Below are 17,195 nucleotides of genomic sequence, written 5' to 3'. Positions count from 1 at the left end.
TAACGTCAGACAAACAATTAGCAAAAAGGGCGGCGCAGCAAGAAAGGAATAGAGCGAAACTGTCCGATTTACCGGCTGATTTCTCACTCGCATACTTAGCTAACAGTGAAATATCGTTGAAAAGCAGACAGCAGGGCTTCAAGTATTTCAGCGAGGGGTATTTAAATAGTATTTACATGCATATCGACGGAGAAACCATTGATATTAGCACAAGATCTTTCCGGAGTCAGAGGAAGGCCGAGATGCCACATAATATATTATAACCCAAAGACGAATTCGTCATTGACAGTTTCCTATTTTAGTGTTACCTATCACACTTGTGTGCAGAATCTGTATGTGTATCTGTATAGCCGTTTGTGAACCGCCATATGAAAAATTCAGGCATTGTTTTATTTTCAAATAAACAAGGAGGTATTGTTCTGTAACAAAATTTTCTGTGCATTTAAGACTTTTTACTTCCAACTTTTTGTTTCGTGGTTTACATTTGCATGTTTCCGAAAACTGACAAAACCTATCACCATTCACAACTGAAATGACAGTGGCATTTTTTTTTTCAATATGTGGTTTATGTTCCTGTGTACAGCTCTCTATTCTATAGGCAAAATAGAAAAGAAAAAACAAACTAACACAGGAAGTTGCAGCTTCATGTCTCACACGCACAGGTTTCCGAGAATATTCAGCGCATACTGCTGATTTGTATTTCAAATTCAAGTTAGGTTCACGAGGTGAACATTTCAGAAAATGGAAGTAATGCAATTTTAAAAAGTCTTTAATCCATCTATTTAAAATTAAACATCTGAATTGCATTCTACCACCTCCAAAGGCACAGTCATACATACAGTAGACCAAATCCATAAAACACTGCCACTGAACATCTTAACTCTGTGTTGTTCTTAAGAAACAATGCATGTAAAAAAAAAAAGATTCAACATTTTATTAAACAATGACATATTTTTATCATTTCAAGACTAGCATGATGTATTATCAGCTGTGGTTAGATTTGGACTCCCTAAAAATTATAGATTTGAGGCTTCAAACAGCCCTTAAAAAATGTAGGGCCACGTAAGAGGCAACTAAAAAGTCAAAATAAAATCCCGAACTGGCATGCCGATACTAACCAATCGTGACAGAGTGTTTTTACGAAGATGGGTTTATGATGCAAAACAAAGCCATTGGCAGGAATGCATTGATGGATATGCCGGAGGACAAAGTATATTCAGTGTCACCACACTCTTCAAAAGGGATGTGATGTTCATTTGAAAAGTGACACCTGCACCTCACAATTTAACACACAACATATAAAAGAAGATGAAAAAGTTCTCAAGAGAATTGTGGCAGAATTGGTGTAAGACAATATGTGCAAGGAGGCTAAAGTACAGCCTGTGAGGATAAGTCGAGATATAACGTGAGGATCGATAACAGAGCATACAATAAAAAAAAAAAAAAAACGATAATTCATACATGGATTGTCTACAATGTGTGACATCACCGCACCATACACTGCACAACAGGTTCACTTAGTGACAATAAAATTTAAAAGAATAAAAAGTTTAACAGTGGCCTATGCCACTATTCTTAATCAGGCACAGAAAGAAAAAAAAACATTTCCAACAAGGATAAAATAAAAGGCTTTGCGCAGAGAGAAAAATATGATGGCAGAGGACAAAACTATTATCTGGAAGATAATGACGGTGCAAGAATTTTCTAAATGAAAATGGGGGTGAAGCAATTGGGGGAAAAAATGTGACACACAATGAAAAGTTTTGCTCGCAACACATGGGAGTCCTTATACCACAGAAGCTTTATCTGTACACGTGGGTAGCAGCTGTGACAGGCACTCCGAGAAAACACTAATGTCTCTTTACAGGCCAGTAATATTAAACATTTCTCCCATGGTAAAATGAAAAATAGTCTTGAGAATTGCCTGCGGGTGAAAACCAAGCTGTTATTCCCAACCACACAATCAGACTTACACACTTGATGTGCGCTCCATTTTCACTCAAACACATTGAGAATACACACCAAAACTTCCCACAACTTTGAATTTCCTGTAAAAAAAAAAGAAAAACCCTAAAAATATTGGCAATTATTAAGCGCTTAAGGTCCAGTTATACACGCGATTTTTTTTTTTTATTCTTTTATCAAGCAGTGACATTCTGAGAAAAATCGAGTCACTAGTTTCACAGACAGGACAGAGCCAGGCTCTAAGTACCAATGCAGTAACTAGGCAAAATTCCTTCTTCCAGATGTACTCAATTGCAATTTTTTTTGTATAAGGGGATCTGGTTTATCCAATCCACTTATGTGATGATTTAATCCACCAAACAAATATGTGTGTGCATTTACCAGCAAAAGAGAGTAACAATAAGCAGGACAGACTGCAGCAAAACTTTTCACAACATTTACAATAGCGCCTGTACATACACGTGTCTTCTTTTTATATGATCAAGTTCTTCCTTTGAGTGGTCTCGTGCTGGTTAGTTATCAGCCGGTCCTGCAGTGAAGAGGACCCTCTGGTCTGTTCTGGCCAGCTTGGCGGGAGGCTCCAGAGACTCATCACCTAACACAACGGCATCTGCAGGTAAGGACAGCTCCTGACTTTCCTCGTCGCTTTCCTCCTCCTCCTCCTCTTCTTCTTCTGAAACAGGCATGATTAAAAAGGTTTCTCAGCACATTTAAGACATAGCTGGAGCAAGGTACTGCAGTATTTATGTGCAATTACCTTTGTCACCGTCCAGCATGTTTAGACCTCGTCCCAAACTGGCAAACTAACCACGAAATGGGGGATATATTATTTGACTGTAAATATGATGATCATTATTTGTTGTGTTTCGGCATTCCTGCATTCGTCTTTACCTCTCCCATGACAGCAATGGGGGTCTCGCCTTTAGCCTGGGCTACTCTGTGCTCTATCAGGTAGTACATGTACTCGTCGTACAGAAGGCGGATCAGGTGAAAGGAGCCAAAACTGGCAGCGCTCCGCAGTGTCAGGTCCCGAATCACCATGGAACTGAAGAACAGATAAGAGAAATTCAGCCAATTCGCAAATTTGGTAGGTTTGGTTGTTGAGAAAAGATGAATATAAATATGGTAACACTTTGATTCTACTGTAATCTACATCTATTTACCCTGAAATACAATACTGGATATGAAAGAAGGAGAAATGGATTTCTACAGGTTGGCCAGACAGAGGGATAGAGATGGGAAGGATGTGCAGCAAGCAAAGGTGATTCGGGATAGCGATGGAAATATTTTGACTGATGCCAGTAGTGTGTTAAGTAGATGGTACTTTGAGAAGTTAATGAATGAAGAAAATGGGAGAGAAGGAAGAGTAGAAGAGGCAAGCATGAATGACCAGGAAGTGGCAATGATTAGTAAGGGGAAAGTTAGAAAGGCACTGAACAGGATGAAAAATGGAAAGACAGTTGGTCCTGATAACGTACCAGTGGAGGTATGGAAGCAATTTGGAGAGGTGGCTGTGGGGTTTTTGACCAACTTATTCAATAGAATACTGGCACTGAAGAAACAACAGGAAGCAGAACTTGAGGTGTCAGAAATGAAGATGTTGAGGTTCTCGCTCGGAGTGAGCGGGTTGGATAGGATTAGAAATGAGCTCATTAGAGGGACAGCTGGAGTTGGATGTTTTGGAGACAAGGTTAGAGAGAGCAAACTTCGATGGTTTGGACATGTCCAGAGACGAGAGAGTGAGTATATTGGTAGACGGGTGCTGAGGATGAAGCTGCCAGGCAAAAGAGCGAGAGGAAGACCAAAAAAAAGGTTGATGTATGTTGTGAGGGAGGACATGAAGACCATCGGTGTCAGTGAGGAACATGCACGAGATAGGCTTAGATGGAAAAAGATGACACGCTGTGGCGACCCCTAATCGTGACAAGCCGAAAGGAAAGGCAGAAGTAGAAGAAGTGTCATACCTATAAAAGGACCACTTGAGCAGGAACAGCTTAGCAGCCTTGGGGAAGGTAGGACTGTGTTGGTGGGGTTTTAACACCTGGGAAACCACGCCATCAAGCCAGGCAGCCCACTGCTCCAAGGAGTTCTGCTGTTGGAGTGTCACCTTAAAGTCCTGCTCAAGTCGTTGGACGACGCGATCTTCACAGCGGCACACCCAGGAAGCCTGCTCCTGTGCGAGGTGAACAGGATAAGATGTGTCTGTCAGTGCGATACAAGATGGCCTGAACCAGTACAAAGTTCACGGCATTAATAAACGACATTAACCTGAACGTTAGCAAAGTCAACACGATTGAGGTCAGAGAGCATTTGGTTGATCTGGGCCGTGTTCTGGAGGACAGCACGGGCCGCCTGGGCCAGGTGGTTAAGACTGGTGTAGCGTCGCAGTGTCTGGGCAAATGCATTGGCTGATGTTACCTAAAAGAACAAGAATAAAAGAGAGAAAAGCTGTCAATGATGTGATTGGTGCAGAGTGCTGAATGAGAAGCGACTAATCATTTTCAATTTTTAGCTCATTCTCAAAGCAAATAGAGCAGTGCTTTACCTTGATGCGAACCATTTCCTCAGGGATGTTCATCATTGCATTGGTCAGCCAGCTTTCCAGGCTTTTGGCAAAGTTCCGGATGGCTTGAGTTAAGGCACCTAAGGGTAGAAGGAAAAAGGTATGAATGTAATGATCACAAAATACCCAGTTCAGTGGACTATTTAATTTAAAGCTGAAAACCAGACGTCTTAGCCAGAAATTGTTTATTGAGAAAACATGGGGAAAAACACCAAGAGAGTTTTTCCAATTGTTTTATGTATTTCAATGTCTGACAAATGTGGTAAAAAAAAAAAAACCAAAAGCCATCTACTTTACTTTCTACAATTTGACAGACATTACAAAGTAACAATGCAGCCACATTTCTACAGATGCCTTACTGGGTATTGGCCTGAGGACGTCAGGGATGAGGATCTCCACCAGGCCCTGATATAGGCTGTTGTCACAGTCACGGCTCCAACGGAGCACCGGGTCATACTTGCACAGCAGCACCAGGCAGGATTTTGGGAGACGCTTTTCCGATTCATCGTGACTAGTAACAGATGGCTTTAATTAATATATTTGATTTCTATGCTCACTAGTAATACAACTTCAAAATGTTCTTTGTACGTGAAGGACAAAAACATATTTTAAAAAGGTTTACCTGTTACCAAAATAAGATGTTGATTTGCATACTTTTTTTAATTAGTTGATGTGACTCATTATTATTGGGTGTCACAAAAGTCACGCTATACTGCCTTTTTTTCTAATTTCCTTTAATCGTAACAGTATCATTCAAACAGACCTCAAGAAATCTGCGTTTGCCATCTTGGGCTTTGCAGTTTTTGTAATCATTCCCTTGCTCATGGCTCACCAATTGACATAAGAGTAGTTTTGCAGAATCAACACCTGGTAAAATGTTTGTCTGTTCCTGACCAGTTTGAGACCCTTTATGCACGTCTTTCTGGTCTTAAGTGGAATAGAATTTTGCCATCCATGGAAAACCACACAGCAGAAATCCTGCTACTACAACCACTGAACTTCTAGATCACTCACTTGAACAAAGCCAATGAAAGCGCATCTGTACGGCTCCACTGGAACTCAGCATCAACAAAAGTTGAACAGATGTTTTAGTGAATTATAATAATTAAGCTTTATCCATACATATCAACTTCAAGTTGTTGTGCATTATTGTTTTTGAACACCCTACAGGCCTCCAAATGGACTTTTTCTGGATTTATGCGATTACTTGGTGTAGGAGTTTGGGGTTTTAATCAGTGGTGTTAGTAGCAGGTCTTCCACAGTGTGGTTTGTTAAGAACAGATCTTGTCTGGAGAACTGGAAGAATAGTGTAAATTATACACACATTGGAGAAGTGTGACTGCCATAAAGCTTCACAAACTACCACTACATGTCAGTCTGGGACAAAGAAATTGTTAATCAATGAGCGAGGGAATGAGACACAACACAAACTGCAAAGACCGAGCTGTCAAACGCTGATAGCTTCACGTAATTAAAGGAATTAGTGAGAAATCAGGTGCACTCACACAGCCAGTGTGGCATCTCCAGCTTGACTCTGACTGAACCTCCAGAAGCTTTTCCATAGGGTTTCCACCAGGGTAAATTGTAAATTGACCATCACATCCAGTATGGCCTGACAGAGAAAATAGGAACAATAGCACATATACTAAATAATCAAGCTTTTGAAATGAGCTGAGCCTAAATATTGTGAGTTCATTAGCAATTAATTTTCATGTACTGTAATGCCTTTTACACAAAGGTAAAAAAAAACCTTTGTGTTAGCCCCAGCTAACATGATTACTCCCACTTCATTACCTCACAGTGTTCTCTGTAGAGCAGCTGAAAGCTCTTTATATGATCCAGTTCAATACCCTCAGGTGGGGGCTTCCCCTGGAGGTCAATATCTGGGAACTCTGGCAGTGTTCTGGTTGCATCTGGCCAAAAAAAAAAAAAAAAAAACACACAGGATCAAAACGTAATTAGAAAAGTCATTAATAAAAGGGAGGATGATTCCCTATCATAGATGTATGACTAAATGGCTTCCGTTTAGTGCCATCCACAGAAGGTAACGAACCAAGGAACTGCTGGTACTGTTGAACCTGAGTGCTGATGTCCACCTGTCCAGAACCGTGTTGTTGAAGTTGCTGCTGTCCTGCTCCCGAAGCTGTCCCATTGGTCATTCCCTCCACTTTATGCACGGGCTTCAACCTATTCACACAGGCGTGAAAGAACATGAGACGACACAGGCACAACACGATGACGCCAACCAAACAATCCATCTAGATACACTGGAAAAAAAATGTTACCGATAGGTGATGTGGGTACCTTTGTTTTTGAGAGAAGGGCTGCTGTCTCATAGCCAGATGCTGCTGATCTTCCATTAGGCGGAGAAGAGAAGAGCCTGCCTTGATTCTCAGACCATAATAATGGTATTTAGAATTGCCCCTGTCAGGTACAGAAAATGTCTTTTATTTCCCATATTGAATCTGTTTTGAAAAATTACATTTGGAGAAAAGTGACATCTAAAACAACCATCATAATGCAAACTAAGTCAAATGACTCGTTTAATTACAATTGTAAATGTCAAACTGGCTGACAAAAAAACTTAGTCTCTCCTCTTGCGTCAAACTCACAAAGCCTCATGCGTGCTGTGTTTTCATAACAGCCCACGTTTCACCCACACCAAGAGCATTTTCCAAAGCTTTAAGATATCGCATACAATTTCTCCCCTTGAGACAGATTCCACAGTGCGAGAAACAACAATTTTGGCACTGCTTGAGCTCTATCTTTAATACATTTAATGCTAACAACTTGTCCAGTGGGGTGAAAGGTATGTCACACAGCTTTTTTCTGATGTCCATCAGTGTTATTGAGAGAGAGACAGAAAGAGGGAGAGAGAGGATAAGGTACAGTATCTGTCATTATCTCAGATGTTTTTTCATATAATGTTGAAAAAAAACCATACACTAAACATGTGGCATCATATTGATATCAGAAAGCCCGTTGTAAGTCCAGTTGCGCCTGAAACGGTTATACATAGTTCTAAATGTGCCTAAATTCAATGACACATCTTACCGTGTGCCGAGGCGCCGTGTACGTAGTCCCATGAAAACGGAGCGAATGAGTTTCCCGAAAGAGGCGGCATTAACAGGCTCGAGCTTCTGCTCCTGACAGTGTAGCAGGTAGTGGCAGTAGAGGGTCGAGCGTGGCAGACTGACGCCTTCGGCAGTCTCGTAGTTGTCCAGCAACCACTGTACCTGACCGGCAGGCAAGGGGAAAGCAGGAGACTGGTGCAATTAGCAAATATCAAGCATTCAGACGACATCTTAACAGACATACACTACTCACGAGAAGTTTTACTGTTTTAGTTTTTGGGTGAAGGTCAAATTAAATTCACATTTAAATGATATAGGACATCTTAGGTCCATCCTGAAATTTCACTTGAAATCCGAATACAGTACGCCTAACCTTTTGTGAGTGGTGTATACATGCTTGTATGCACATATATTTCCTCTATACAGACACAAAACAGTTGAAGTTTCCAGATCATTTTCAAATGAAAACACAAATACCCTTGTGTGCGTGCCGTGGCATACAACATTGGTATGCAATGAATTCATGACTTGATATACGATGGAATGTCTGCCAAACATAAGTTGGTAACCATTTTTATATGCAATTCTATGTGATGCTTTGGGGATGGCAAAGAATTTTGGGGCATTTCAGGCAAATCAAAGGCGCCCCATTCATGCACTGCAATGGTATGAAAGCAATGAGGTCATGGTTTGGTTTTCCTTGAGCTGGAAATCACAGTTAAAAATCCGGTATGCTTCAACAGTTTCAAAGAGGTTGGGTTGTATTACAGTTTTGGTCGGAAACTCCGCATTTTTAATTGTGCTTTCCACTTGATGACATCAGTGCGCAGCACCAAAGGGTTGTGCAAATGAAAACAGAATGAAAAGAAATTCCGTTGCTTGGAGCCTCCGCATACCTTCTTGTCTGCCGACGGCACGCTACTCTCCTCGCCCTCTGTTATACTCACAGTGGCCGGGGAGGTGCGGGCGGTGTGGGAGTAGCTCTGGCTGTTGCCAGCTGACCCGCCGCTGCTACTGCTGCTGCTGCTGCTGCCCAACATGTAACCCCCCTGGATCACGTAACTTCCTGTGGCACCACCATTAGTGCCCGCCCCATCCCCTGACCCATTTGCAGAACCACCTGAGGATACCACAGTGGCCGCTGCCCCCGTTGCACTGCTAGGCTGTGCCACAAACATGGACACGGCTCCTGTTGTGCCAGTGGTCACTGAGACTGTTAGAGGCGTACCGGGGGTGGAGGCCTGTGAGCCTGAGCTTGGCTGACCTTCGTAATACTGGCCAGAGGTGGTCTGGGTGTACATGGCTGTGTCAGTATAGGGGAAGGTGCCGGAACGACTGTGCGGGAGATCAAAACAGATATGACAACCTTAAATAATAAAACTATAAAAATAAAAAATTGTTTGCCATTATGAGATAGGAAATGTTTCTAACATAGTGCTGGTGGTGTAGTTGGCATCTCCTCCTTCCACATACTGCACCTGATTAGTGTACACATGTTGGACCTGCACTGGTGTAAGCTGCTGTTGGACCTAAGGAAACACAAATGAACACAAACTTCTATTATGCTTATGAGACCTCGAGATGTTTTATGTTTTTAATAAAGCAGTGCCTTGAGATACGAGTGACCTGATTGATGAGTTTTTAAATATACGATTCGTCATCTTGTTGATTTTTTTTGCAGTAATTTCTGAGTACAAAGTTGAAGTGTAAGCGCTATATGGTGGCAGTGACCCCAGCTCAATTCACTTAACAATAAGCAACAGTTCAGCAAATAATGCACAATTTTTTAAACAAAAAAAAAAGGGAGCGGCTTCAAGCTGTTGAAGTTTATTTTCAAAGATAAAACAATAAGAATTATGCGTTTAAAACAGTCACATAGCCTGCCTCTGCGTCACAAAATGCTAACTAACATTGAAAACGGCCACTGACATCCAAATAACGTCGATAGAGGTGGCTTTAGAACCCTATAAGCAACGGATATTTGAACATGAATGGTGGATCTATACAGATAATATAACGATATTAACAGGCATATATTCCATATCTTCTACCAAAATGTACCGGTACTTATTTCATAGCATTTTACTGAGTCACTTCCAGTAGTAGTAGAATTATTCTTAATTTCTATCAGTATGACTGTGCCCATGGCAAGCACACCAGAAGGAGCAGAACAATGACTTGAAGTGGTGCACGAAATTGCGATGAACAAATTATTTCATTCTTAAATTTAAGGTGCCCTTCACTTGAAATTAAACGGGAAAGGCTCCAGCGCCCCGTGAACATAACCAGGATAGGTTGTGTTTAAAATGAATGGATGATTGGAGGCACGAGAGTGCGTTTTGTTACAAGCATGGTCACAGAAATTAAACTTGAATCTCAAGGCACTACTGTACTTTAAAATAGTTACTAATTTATGAAAAGCAGTTAACGCCTTTGCTGCTATCTCCCTTGTGTCCCTGACCTACTTGGTTGTAGCTGGTAGCAGCAGGCAGCTGGTCTTTCTCCACATGCATAGAGAGCCAGGAAAATGGCAGCCTACAGTGAATGATGTCCACTGGGATCTAGATGAGTTTGCCAGTCTTCAGATTTGCTCTGGGGCCTACGCGCTGTCCTAGTCCTACACTTCATGATGCCTTTTCTTCCATGGATTCTTTGATTTGACTAATGCCACCACATGGATGATGTGTTTAAAATACAAACCAGCCTTATACGGTCACAGCTGAGGCTAATTTTCAATTGTACACTTTGCATTATGATTCAGAACTCATTATGAACTTACCTCTGGGCTGAGATGAACAGGCTGTAGACTGGTGACGCTGAGCTGCGTGCTGGCCTCCGTCTTAGCTATCTGAGAGGTGGCCTGGACCACAGACCTCTACATAAACAAAGATATGGGAAGCTTTAGAGAGCGCAAGGGACAATAAACAAATGTGTTTTCCATAGATGGTTGGTTTACCTGCTGAGAAGTTTGGACCTGTTGAACGACCTGCGTGGGCACTCCTGTCTGCACGACAGTTGGAGGGGAATTCGAGTCGGATACACTGTCGCTTGAGTGGAGAGAGCCCTCTGCTAGACAAGTAACACATATAAACAAGATGTTCATGTGCAATTGCAGTTGTCATTGGACCACAAGTGGTGTTTGCCGTTCCTGCATCTAATGCTTTTCAAAACAAAATTCCTTCTTCTGTTTTTACTGGTCCCTGATTGTCAAAACTGTATTCTTAAAATAATGAAGCAGGTACACAATTTTAATCGTGTATGTTATCTAAATGAATGTCCGTACTGTAGTGTTTTTTTTTTTTATCCTTACTTTACAAGTACCGTACAGCCTCAGTTCTCGACCACAATCTGTTCCAGAAGGCGGTTCGAGAACTGATTTGTTCAAAAACCGAATTGATATTTCCCATTACAATTAATGGGAAAAGAAATAATGCGTTCTAATAAATGGGGCTTTTTAAAGCATTTTTTTAGGTTTTCCTGATAATTAACTGCATAGTAGAAATACATCTATAGTTTAAATACTTTATATAATAAAATAATTTAAGAAATATATTTATTTTTGCTTAAAATGCATGCTTTAATAGGAGAGTAGGCTCGGCAGGGAGTGCATCTGTAGCAACTCGGCCCCCAGAGTTGTAAACTTTTTTTTATTAACAAAAGTGCAGAATAACATTAAACAAGCAATAATGGGGGATGGGAAGCAAATTTTTACAAAAAGTAACAATAACACTAACTCATAACTTGAGTTAATGAAATCTTTAAAACAATCGCCAGCTAACTGCTGTTCATTTATGAAAATTAAAAGCAACTTTTCAACTTCCTCCAAGATCTGTGGCCTCTGCTTGCCCAACACGGTTGCTCCTTTAGCAACATCACTTGTTTTAAGGACGTCCTTGTGTTTCAGAATGGTGCTTATCATCGATTTCGCCATGCCATACTCAAGCTCAGAAACACGCACACCAGATTCGTGTTTGGCTATCAATTCATAGCATTTCTTAATGTCGACAATTTTACGCACAACTTTCCTTTTTTCAGCACCAGCAGCCTGACTACTTCCACTTGCCTTCTTTGGAGCTATGATTGGGGGTTAATAGTCCTCAATAGGAAGAAAAAACAGTCACTACCGGGACACGTACAGAGGCTGTGTTATACAGAATAAAGCGCGTCTGGAGTTTTTCGGGGGGGGGGGCGGGCGTTTGAATTTACAATAACAAAGCGCATCATGTATGGGTCAGCTGGTCGGGCCGCGGGAGTTATAATATTTTATGATGTTTTCTTCGGGGTATTCGAGTACTGAATTTTCGTTCGAAACAGAAGCAAAAATATCTTGAAATTTTTATTTGAAAACCGATTTGTTTGAGAACGGGGATGTTTGAGAACCGAGTATTCACTGTACTGTACAGGTATGTTGTGGCAATACATGACATTTGCATGAAGTTCTTCAGTAAATCTGGGGACGGAGGAGGAACTGAATTAAAACAGAGTTGGACTGAAATAGTTTGGGAAAGCATGCCTCAAGCGATGAAACATTCCAATGACATGGTGAGGTGGGGTTTCGGTTGTTTTCTAGCATGTGATTTTAATCTCAGAATAATGAAAAGTTGCATGACATATAAACAATGTCAATAAAAACTGATTATTTGAAGAACACAGACATCTGTTGATGTCGATCTACAGAACTAAACAGTGTAGTGCATTACCTGTAACTGTAACAACGATGTACTGAGGAGCACTTTGGCCGTTTCCAGACTGTGTGGGGGAGCCTTGGATTTCTGCTGTTACATAATGTGTCTGTGCGGGCTGGGTTTGAGGTGCGGCCTGGGTTTGACTGCCGGCACTCGGCTTCTGAGTGCTGATGGAAGTGGCTTGTTCAGTGGGCGGAGTCTGAGCTGTCGGGGTGACAACGGTTGGGGTAACCACCGTGGTCTGAATCTCAGCCAGGAACTGAGGGGCTGATGCAGGAGTGGAGCTAGCATCGGGCTGTCCAGATGTGACAACAGTCCCTTGAGATGGGGCTGCAGGCTGGATCTCGCCGACGTAGCCCGAGGTAGCCATTACACCGGCGCAGAGATCACCCTGGAAGCAAGAAACAAGTAAACATAACTATCTTGGGGCTATATAAAGGATGTCCAACTCCATTGTCCAAGCCGCTCATCCCCACAAAGGTTGCGGAAGTGTCAAAGGCTACCCCAGCTAACATTGGGTTAAAGGCAGACTTCACCCTAAACCAGTCGCCAGTCAGTCGCGGGGCATGTCGACACCATCACTGAACGGGAATTGATTCCACACTGCCTGCAGGCAGTAAATTCAGGCGTGTGTACCACTGCACCGCCTTGTAGAGGATGTTAAATGTTTAATTGTACATGAAGAAGACAATACTAATTCTCAACAGAAACTTCAAAGTTTCTTTCCTTTTAGGTTGCATACAGGAAAGAAAATGAAAGTAATTTAGAGTGCATAAAGTAATTTAGAGTGCAGTTTGCCTAATACAATTGGGAGTTGATTTAATAAGCCAGTCTCTTTTGTTTTTTTTGCTGATATTTTATTTGTTTTAACACATTAACTTTTTGCAACATAAGACAAAGATAAAATTTTGAGAAATTGCAAAAAAAAAATTCAAGATTTTTGTCAGTTTTTCTCTCTGTTGTAAAGTTGCAACTCTTAAAGGACAAAATATTGTTAATCAGTCAGGTCTTGTGGCTATAATTCCCTATTGTTGTACACTAAGGGGCCAGAAAATAACTCATTTCATTCATTCTATATTTTCAAAACAAATCTGCAGATTAATCAGTCACCAGAAACTTGTTCTGCCAAATATCGTAATCAGCATCGGCCATAAGAAATTTTTATCGTCTGAGCCCTAATGACAAGGTATCATGATCAAACTTGGAATGTCACAAGATTATCTTTCCATATCACATCTCCTTAGGTAAAGCATTCGTAATAAAAGTTTAATGCAGTTAAGAGCCCCCCCCCCTCCATTTGTTCCCAGGATGCAAATGTGGCTGTGAAATACTGCTTCCCAGTTAATGACACCACAAATGCAGAAGCCACCAGCAAGGGAGAGCAAGAGTGTCTTATTACCTGTAATGTGATCACACCGCCTCTTAAACGTGGTATAAGGAATATGGTGCATTACAATACTGTATACAGTGTTGTATATTGGAAGAATACAAATTATCTGGATAATCCATAGCGGTCCAATTAACAAGGAATCTTAGATTTGCTTTACACATCTTAGTTTTACATTAATATTTTACATTGGCGTATACAGTAACTGCATCACACTGAGAGTTGCCCATCTCATCTATCCATCCATTTTCCTTGCCGCTTATCCTCATGAGGGTCACGGGGAGTGCTGGAGCCTATCCCAGCTGTCAACGGGCAGGAGGCGGGGTACACCCTGAACTGGTTGCCAGCCAATCGCAGAGCACATAGAGAGAACCAGCCGCGCTCACAATCACACCTAGGGGCAATTTAGAGTGTCCAATTAATGTTGCATGTTTTTGGGATGTGGGAGGAAACCGGAGTGCCTGGAAAAAACCCACGCAGGCATGGGGAGAACATGCAAACTCCACACAGGCGAGGCTGGGATCGAACCCGGGACGTCAGAACTGTGAGGCCAAGGCTTTACCAGCTGACCCACCGTGTCACCGTTGCCCATCTCATTTAAGTAAATAAACATGAATATCTTGCGTGGATGTCTTCTCGCTATGGGTCTCATTAGTTTGCGGTGTACCGAATGTGTGGTGTGTAGAAATAACTATTTATCCAGTTATCTGTGTCAGTGACATATTGTGACAGGAACAACAATGGAATGTTTTTCCACATAAGTATTGAACTCAAAAAGTACAATTACTCAATCTTACTCAATGTATCCACCTGTTGCCATTCATGCAACAACGACAAAAAAAGACCTCTATCTAAAAGGCCCAGATTTCTCACGTAACAAGTACATTTGTGACACAGGATCAACATTATCTCACTGTATTTTGTCACATTTGGTGGTATACCGTGAGATGTTTTTCTCATGTAAACCAACTTCCTTGGAATAGCACAACATTGGTAAAGGTTACACAGACGCAAAAAAGCTTCAATCTCGTTGTTTGGGATTATAAATTACGCATACAGTACACCCATACAGACGGTTTCCCTTGCCACGCCTCTCTTCGATCGTCAATGTCCGCCACATGCCCTCGCTGGCTGCCTCTCTGGACTATTACAATATTTATTCGGAAGGCAACGCAGTCGTCTCCCCATCTCAACCATATCACATTTATTCGTCAAATGTTCCTCGCATCATGACGCTCCCAAATCGACATCTCTTTGTGTATCAAAACGCGACGTGCCCGTTGACTTTTGGGATTTGACGCTGTTGAATACGCGGTGGAGGGGGAAAGGGCGACTATAAGAGCGACACGCCGCACGGCTAACTAGGAAGTCGCCGTTTGGGCGTAAAACTAAACAGGTCAGGTGTGGCGTGGCTCGACTAAAGCCAAATATCGCCCAGCTGAGCTCGCGAGCGCCCCGACAACCGCCATTTTGTCACTGTTACCTTTCGCTTTTGCCATCGCCATAACAACGGCCCGCAGCATCCATGACTACGTCGTCACGGAAGGCAGACTGCGCTGACGAGCCAAAGACGAGTGTGCGCAAATGGCCACGCTCGGGAAAGCCACACGACACATTATCGCCACTGCGGCTAGCATGCCGAGCAATATTACGAACACAGCTTCCTGATAGAAACAAGGGGTTTAACAAACAAAAAAAAAAGCCCGCTTCATTTCAATCTGTAATGGACGTAAAACATTCCGTGTGCGCCACGGGCTTCACCTGTGATTCCACGTATGTATTTCCCGGCGTTAAAAGCTCTTCTTTTAAATTTATGGCCGATTGAGTCGTTGTTGTTGTTGATTCTCGTTGCCGGGTTCTTGTCGCCAGGGCTACCGTGGCTATGGCGCTTCGTCCTCACCAGGGCAACTGTTGCTACCCACCCCGCTCCCTTTCCTCCCCCTGCGTGCCCCTGATTGGCTGGTTGCGACCAAATTCCCTTAAAGTGACAGTAGCAGCATATTTTTTACGACAAAGCACTACACGCCCATTTTTTTTCTAACCGTCTCCAAGCAGATACAGTACTAAGCAAGTAATCCAAATTGTTTTAACATATTCTTAGTATAATGCACCTAAGTAATTTGTTTTGCTTTCAAAAAGAAACTATGGAAAGACAAAACAAAAAAAATAATAAACAAGAAAGAAGAGTCCGGTTGCTACGATTCAGCCTTTAGGGATTACCGTGACCTGGTTGACCGAGAATCTATACAGATATGAATAAAAAAAAATTAGCAAGCACATTTTGATTTCAATGTGATCTCTTGCCTTAAAACATGGCGTGATCTCCGTATCAAATCTTCTATTTATCATGTGGCCCCCAGTGCTGAAATCAGGTACATGAACAGATGATGCAATACAGCGAGTCCTCGTGTTAAGACTGTCTCGATCTAAGATGTTTCAACTTTACAATGCCGTCCCCCGTCCGCCATTTTTTTCTGGCTAATGCTTGTCCGTGTTTGTGCGCCGGGAGTATCTTTGGATTTTTCGCCCTCCTTTTGAGACATGATCACTCCAAAGAAGAAAGCTGTGTCTTTTAGCAATGCTTCTGCAGCCAAAGGAAAATCCATTACCACGGAAACGAAGCTCAAAATCATAAAAAGATTGGCGAAAGGAGAGACGCCGACACCACCAAGGCTACAGTTGGTCGACCCTGGTGAAAATGATTAAAGACAAAGCCCATATTTTAGCGCTTGTGAAGGGTCCCATTCCTGTGTCAGGGTTACAATTATCACAAAACAAGGTTCTTTGATACTTGTCGAGATGGAGAGGATTGAGGACCAGATTCCTTCGCAATAGCTAAGCACAGCCTCCCCTTCTTCTTCTCCATCCACCTTCAAGCAGTAATGCTAAGTACATCAGCTTGTTTATTTCGATGTATTTGTTTTGTATACAAAATGATGTAAATTCTGACTTTAATGGTGGAATCCGACTTGTCAAAATTTGAGTTAAGTCGCCACTGTAGGAACGGATCTCAGTTGTAGACCAAAGACTCCCTGTACATTAAAATATGAATAAATATAGTATATTCAATGTTTGTTTCATTTTTTGTGTATTTTATTTAAAATGACTCAAGCCAATATTTAAGGGTGACAGTGTGATCATTTTTATGATATTGGTTGATTGCTGATTTGTTTGAGAAGGCAAGATGGTGAGCGATTGGTTTGCAGAGCCACCGCAAAGTTCAGAGGTCAGTGGTTCAAATCAAATCATTCAAAGTTTACGATGCATAGTCTCCCCGTGCCTTTGTGGTTAGATACGATGGTTTCCCCACACATTCCAAAAACATTCCTTGTAGGTTAATTGAAGACTCTAAATTGTCGTAAATGGCAAGGGTTGTTTGCTTAAACATTATATATGCTGTGACTGGCTGTGAACCAGTTCAGGGTGTACCCTGCATCATTCCCATAGTCTGTTGCGGTAGACTCTATTTTTTTTTTTGCTTTGATTTGCGAGAAAAAAAACGAGATATTAATGCTGTATAT

General features: G+C 41.8%; 1 protein-coding gene across 7 annotated transcripts; it reads right to left on the bottom strand.

The window, feature by feature from the left end:
• Window positions 1-804: 804 nt before the first annotated feature.
• rfx1a (regulatory factor X, 1a (influences HLA class II expression)) lies at window positions 805-16,697 on the bottom strand. 7 transcript variants are annotated; one of them, XM_061846992.1, is made up of 18 exons: window positions 15,436-16,697; window positions 12,303-12,678; window positions 10,559-10,671; window positions 10,382-10,477; window positions 9,034-9,131; window positions 8,499-8,937; window positions 7,583-7,764; window positions 6,833-6,952; window positions 6,582-6,715; window positions 6,323-6,441; window positions 6,034-6,140; window positions 4,888-5,039; window positions 4,511-4,608; window positions 4,234-4,383; window positions 3,930-4,138; window positions 2,857-3,010; window positions 2,723-2,768; window positions 805-2,638 (listed from the first exon to the last, which is right to left on the bottom strand). In XM_061846992.1, exons 2-18 carry the CDS (start codon window positions 12,655-12,657, stop codon window positions 2,478-2,480), a joined length of 2,733 nt encoding a protein of 910 aa, XP_061702976.1. In that variant the 5' UTR covers window positions 12,658-12,678; window positions 15,436-16,697; the 3' UTR covers window positions 805-2,477. The 7 variants fall into 7 exon arrangements, with proteins under 7 accessions (XP_061702976.1, XP_061702980.1, XP_061702981.1 ...); XM_061846996.1 differs by having other exon boundaries at window positions 805-2,635; XM_061846997.1 differs by having other exon boundaries at window positions 8,550-8,937.
• Between the last annotated feature and the right edge of the window lie 498 nt (window positions 16,698-17,195).

This window comes from Syngnathoides biaculeatus, chromosome 16, assembly GCF_019802595.1.
Source record: "Syngnathoides biaculeatus isolate LvHL_M chromosome 16, ASM1980259v1, whole genome shotgun sequence".
NCBI lineage: Eukaryota > Metazoa > Chordata > Actinopteri > Syngnathiformes > Syngnathidae > Syngnathoides > Syngnathoides biaculeatus.
Note: the sequence above shows the minus strand (reverse complement) of the source record. Positions and strands in the feature narration are given on the sequence as shown.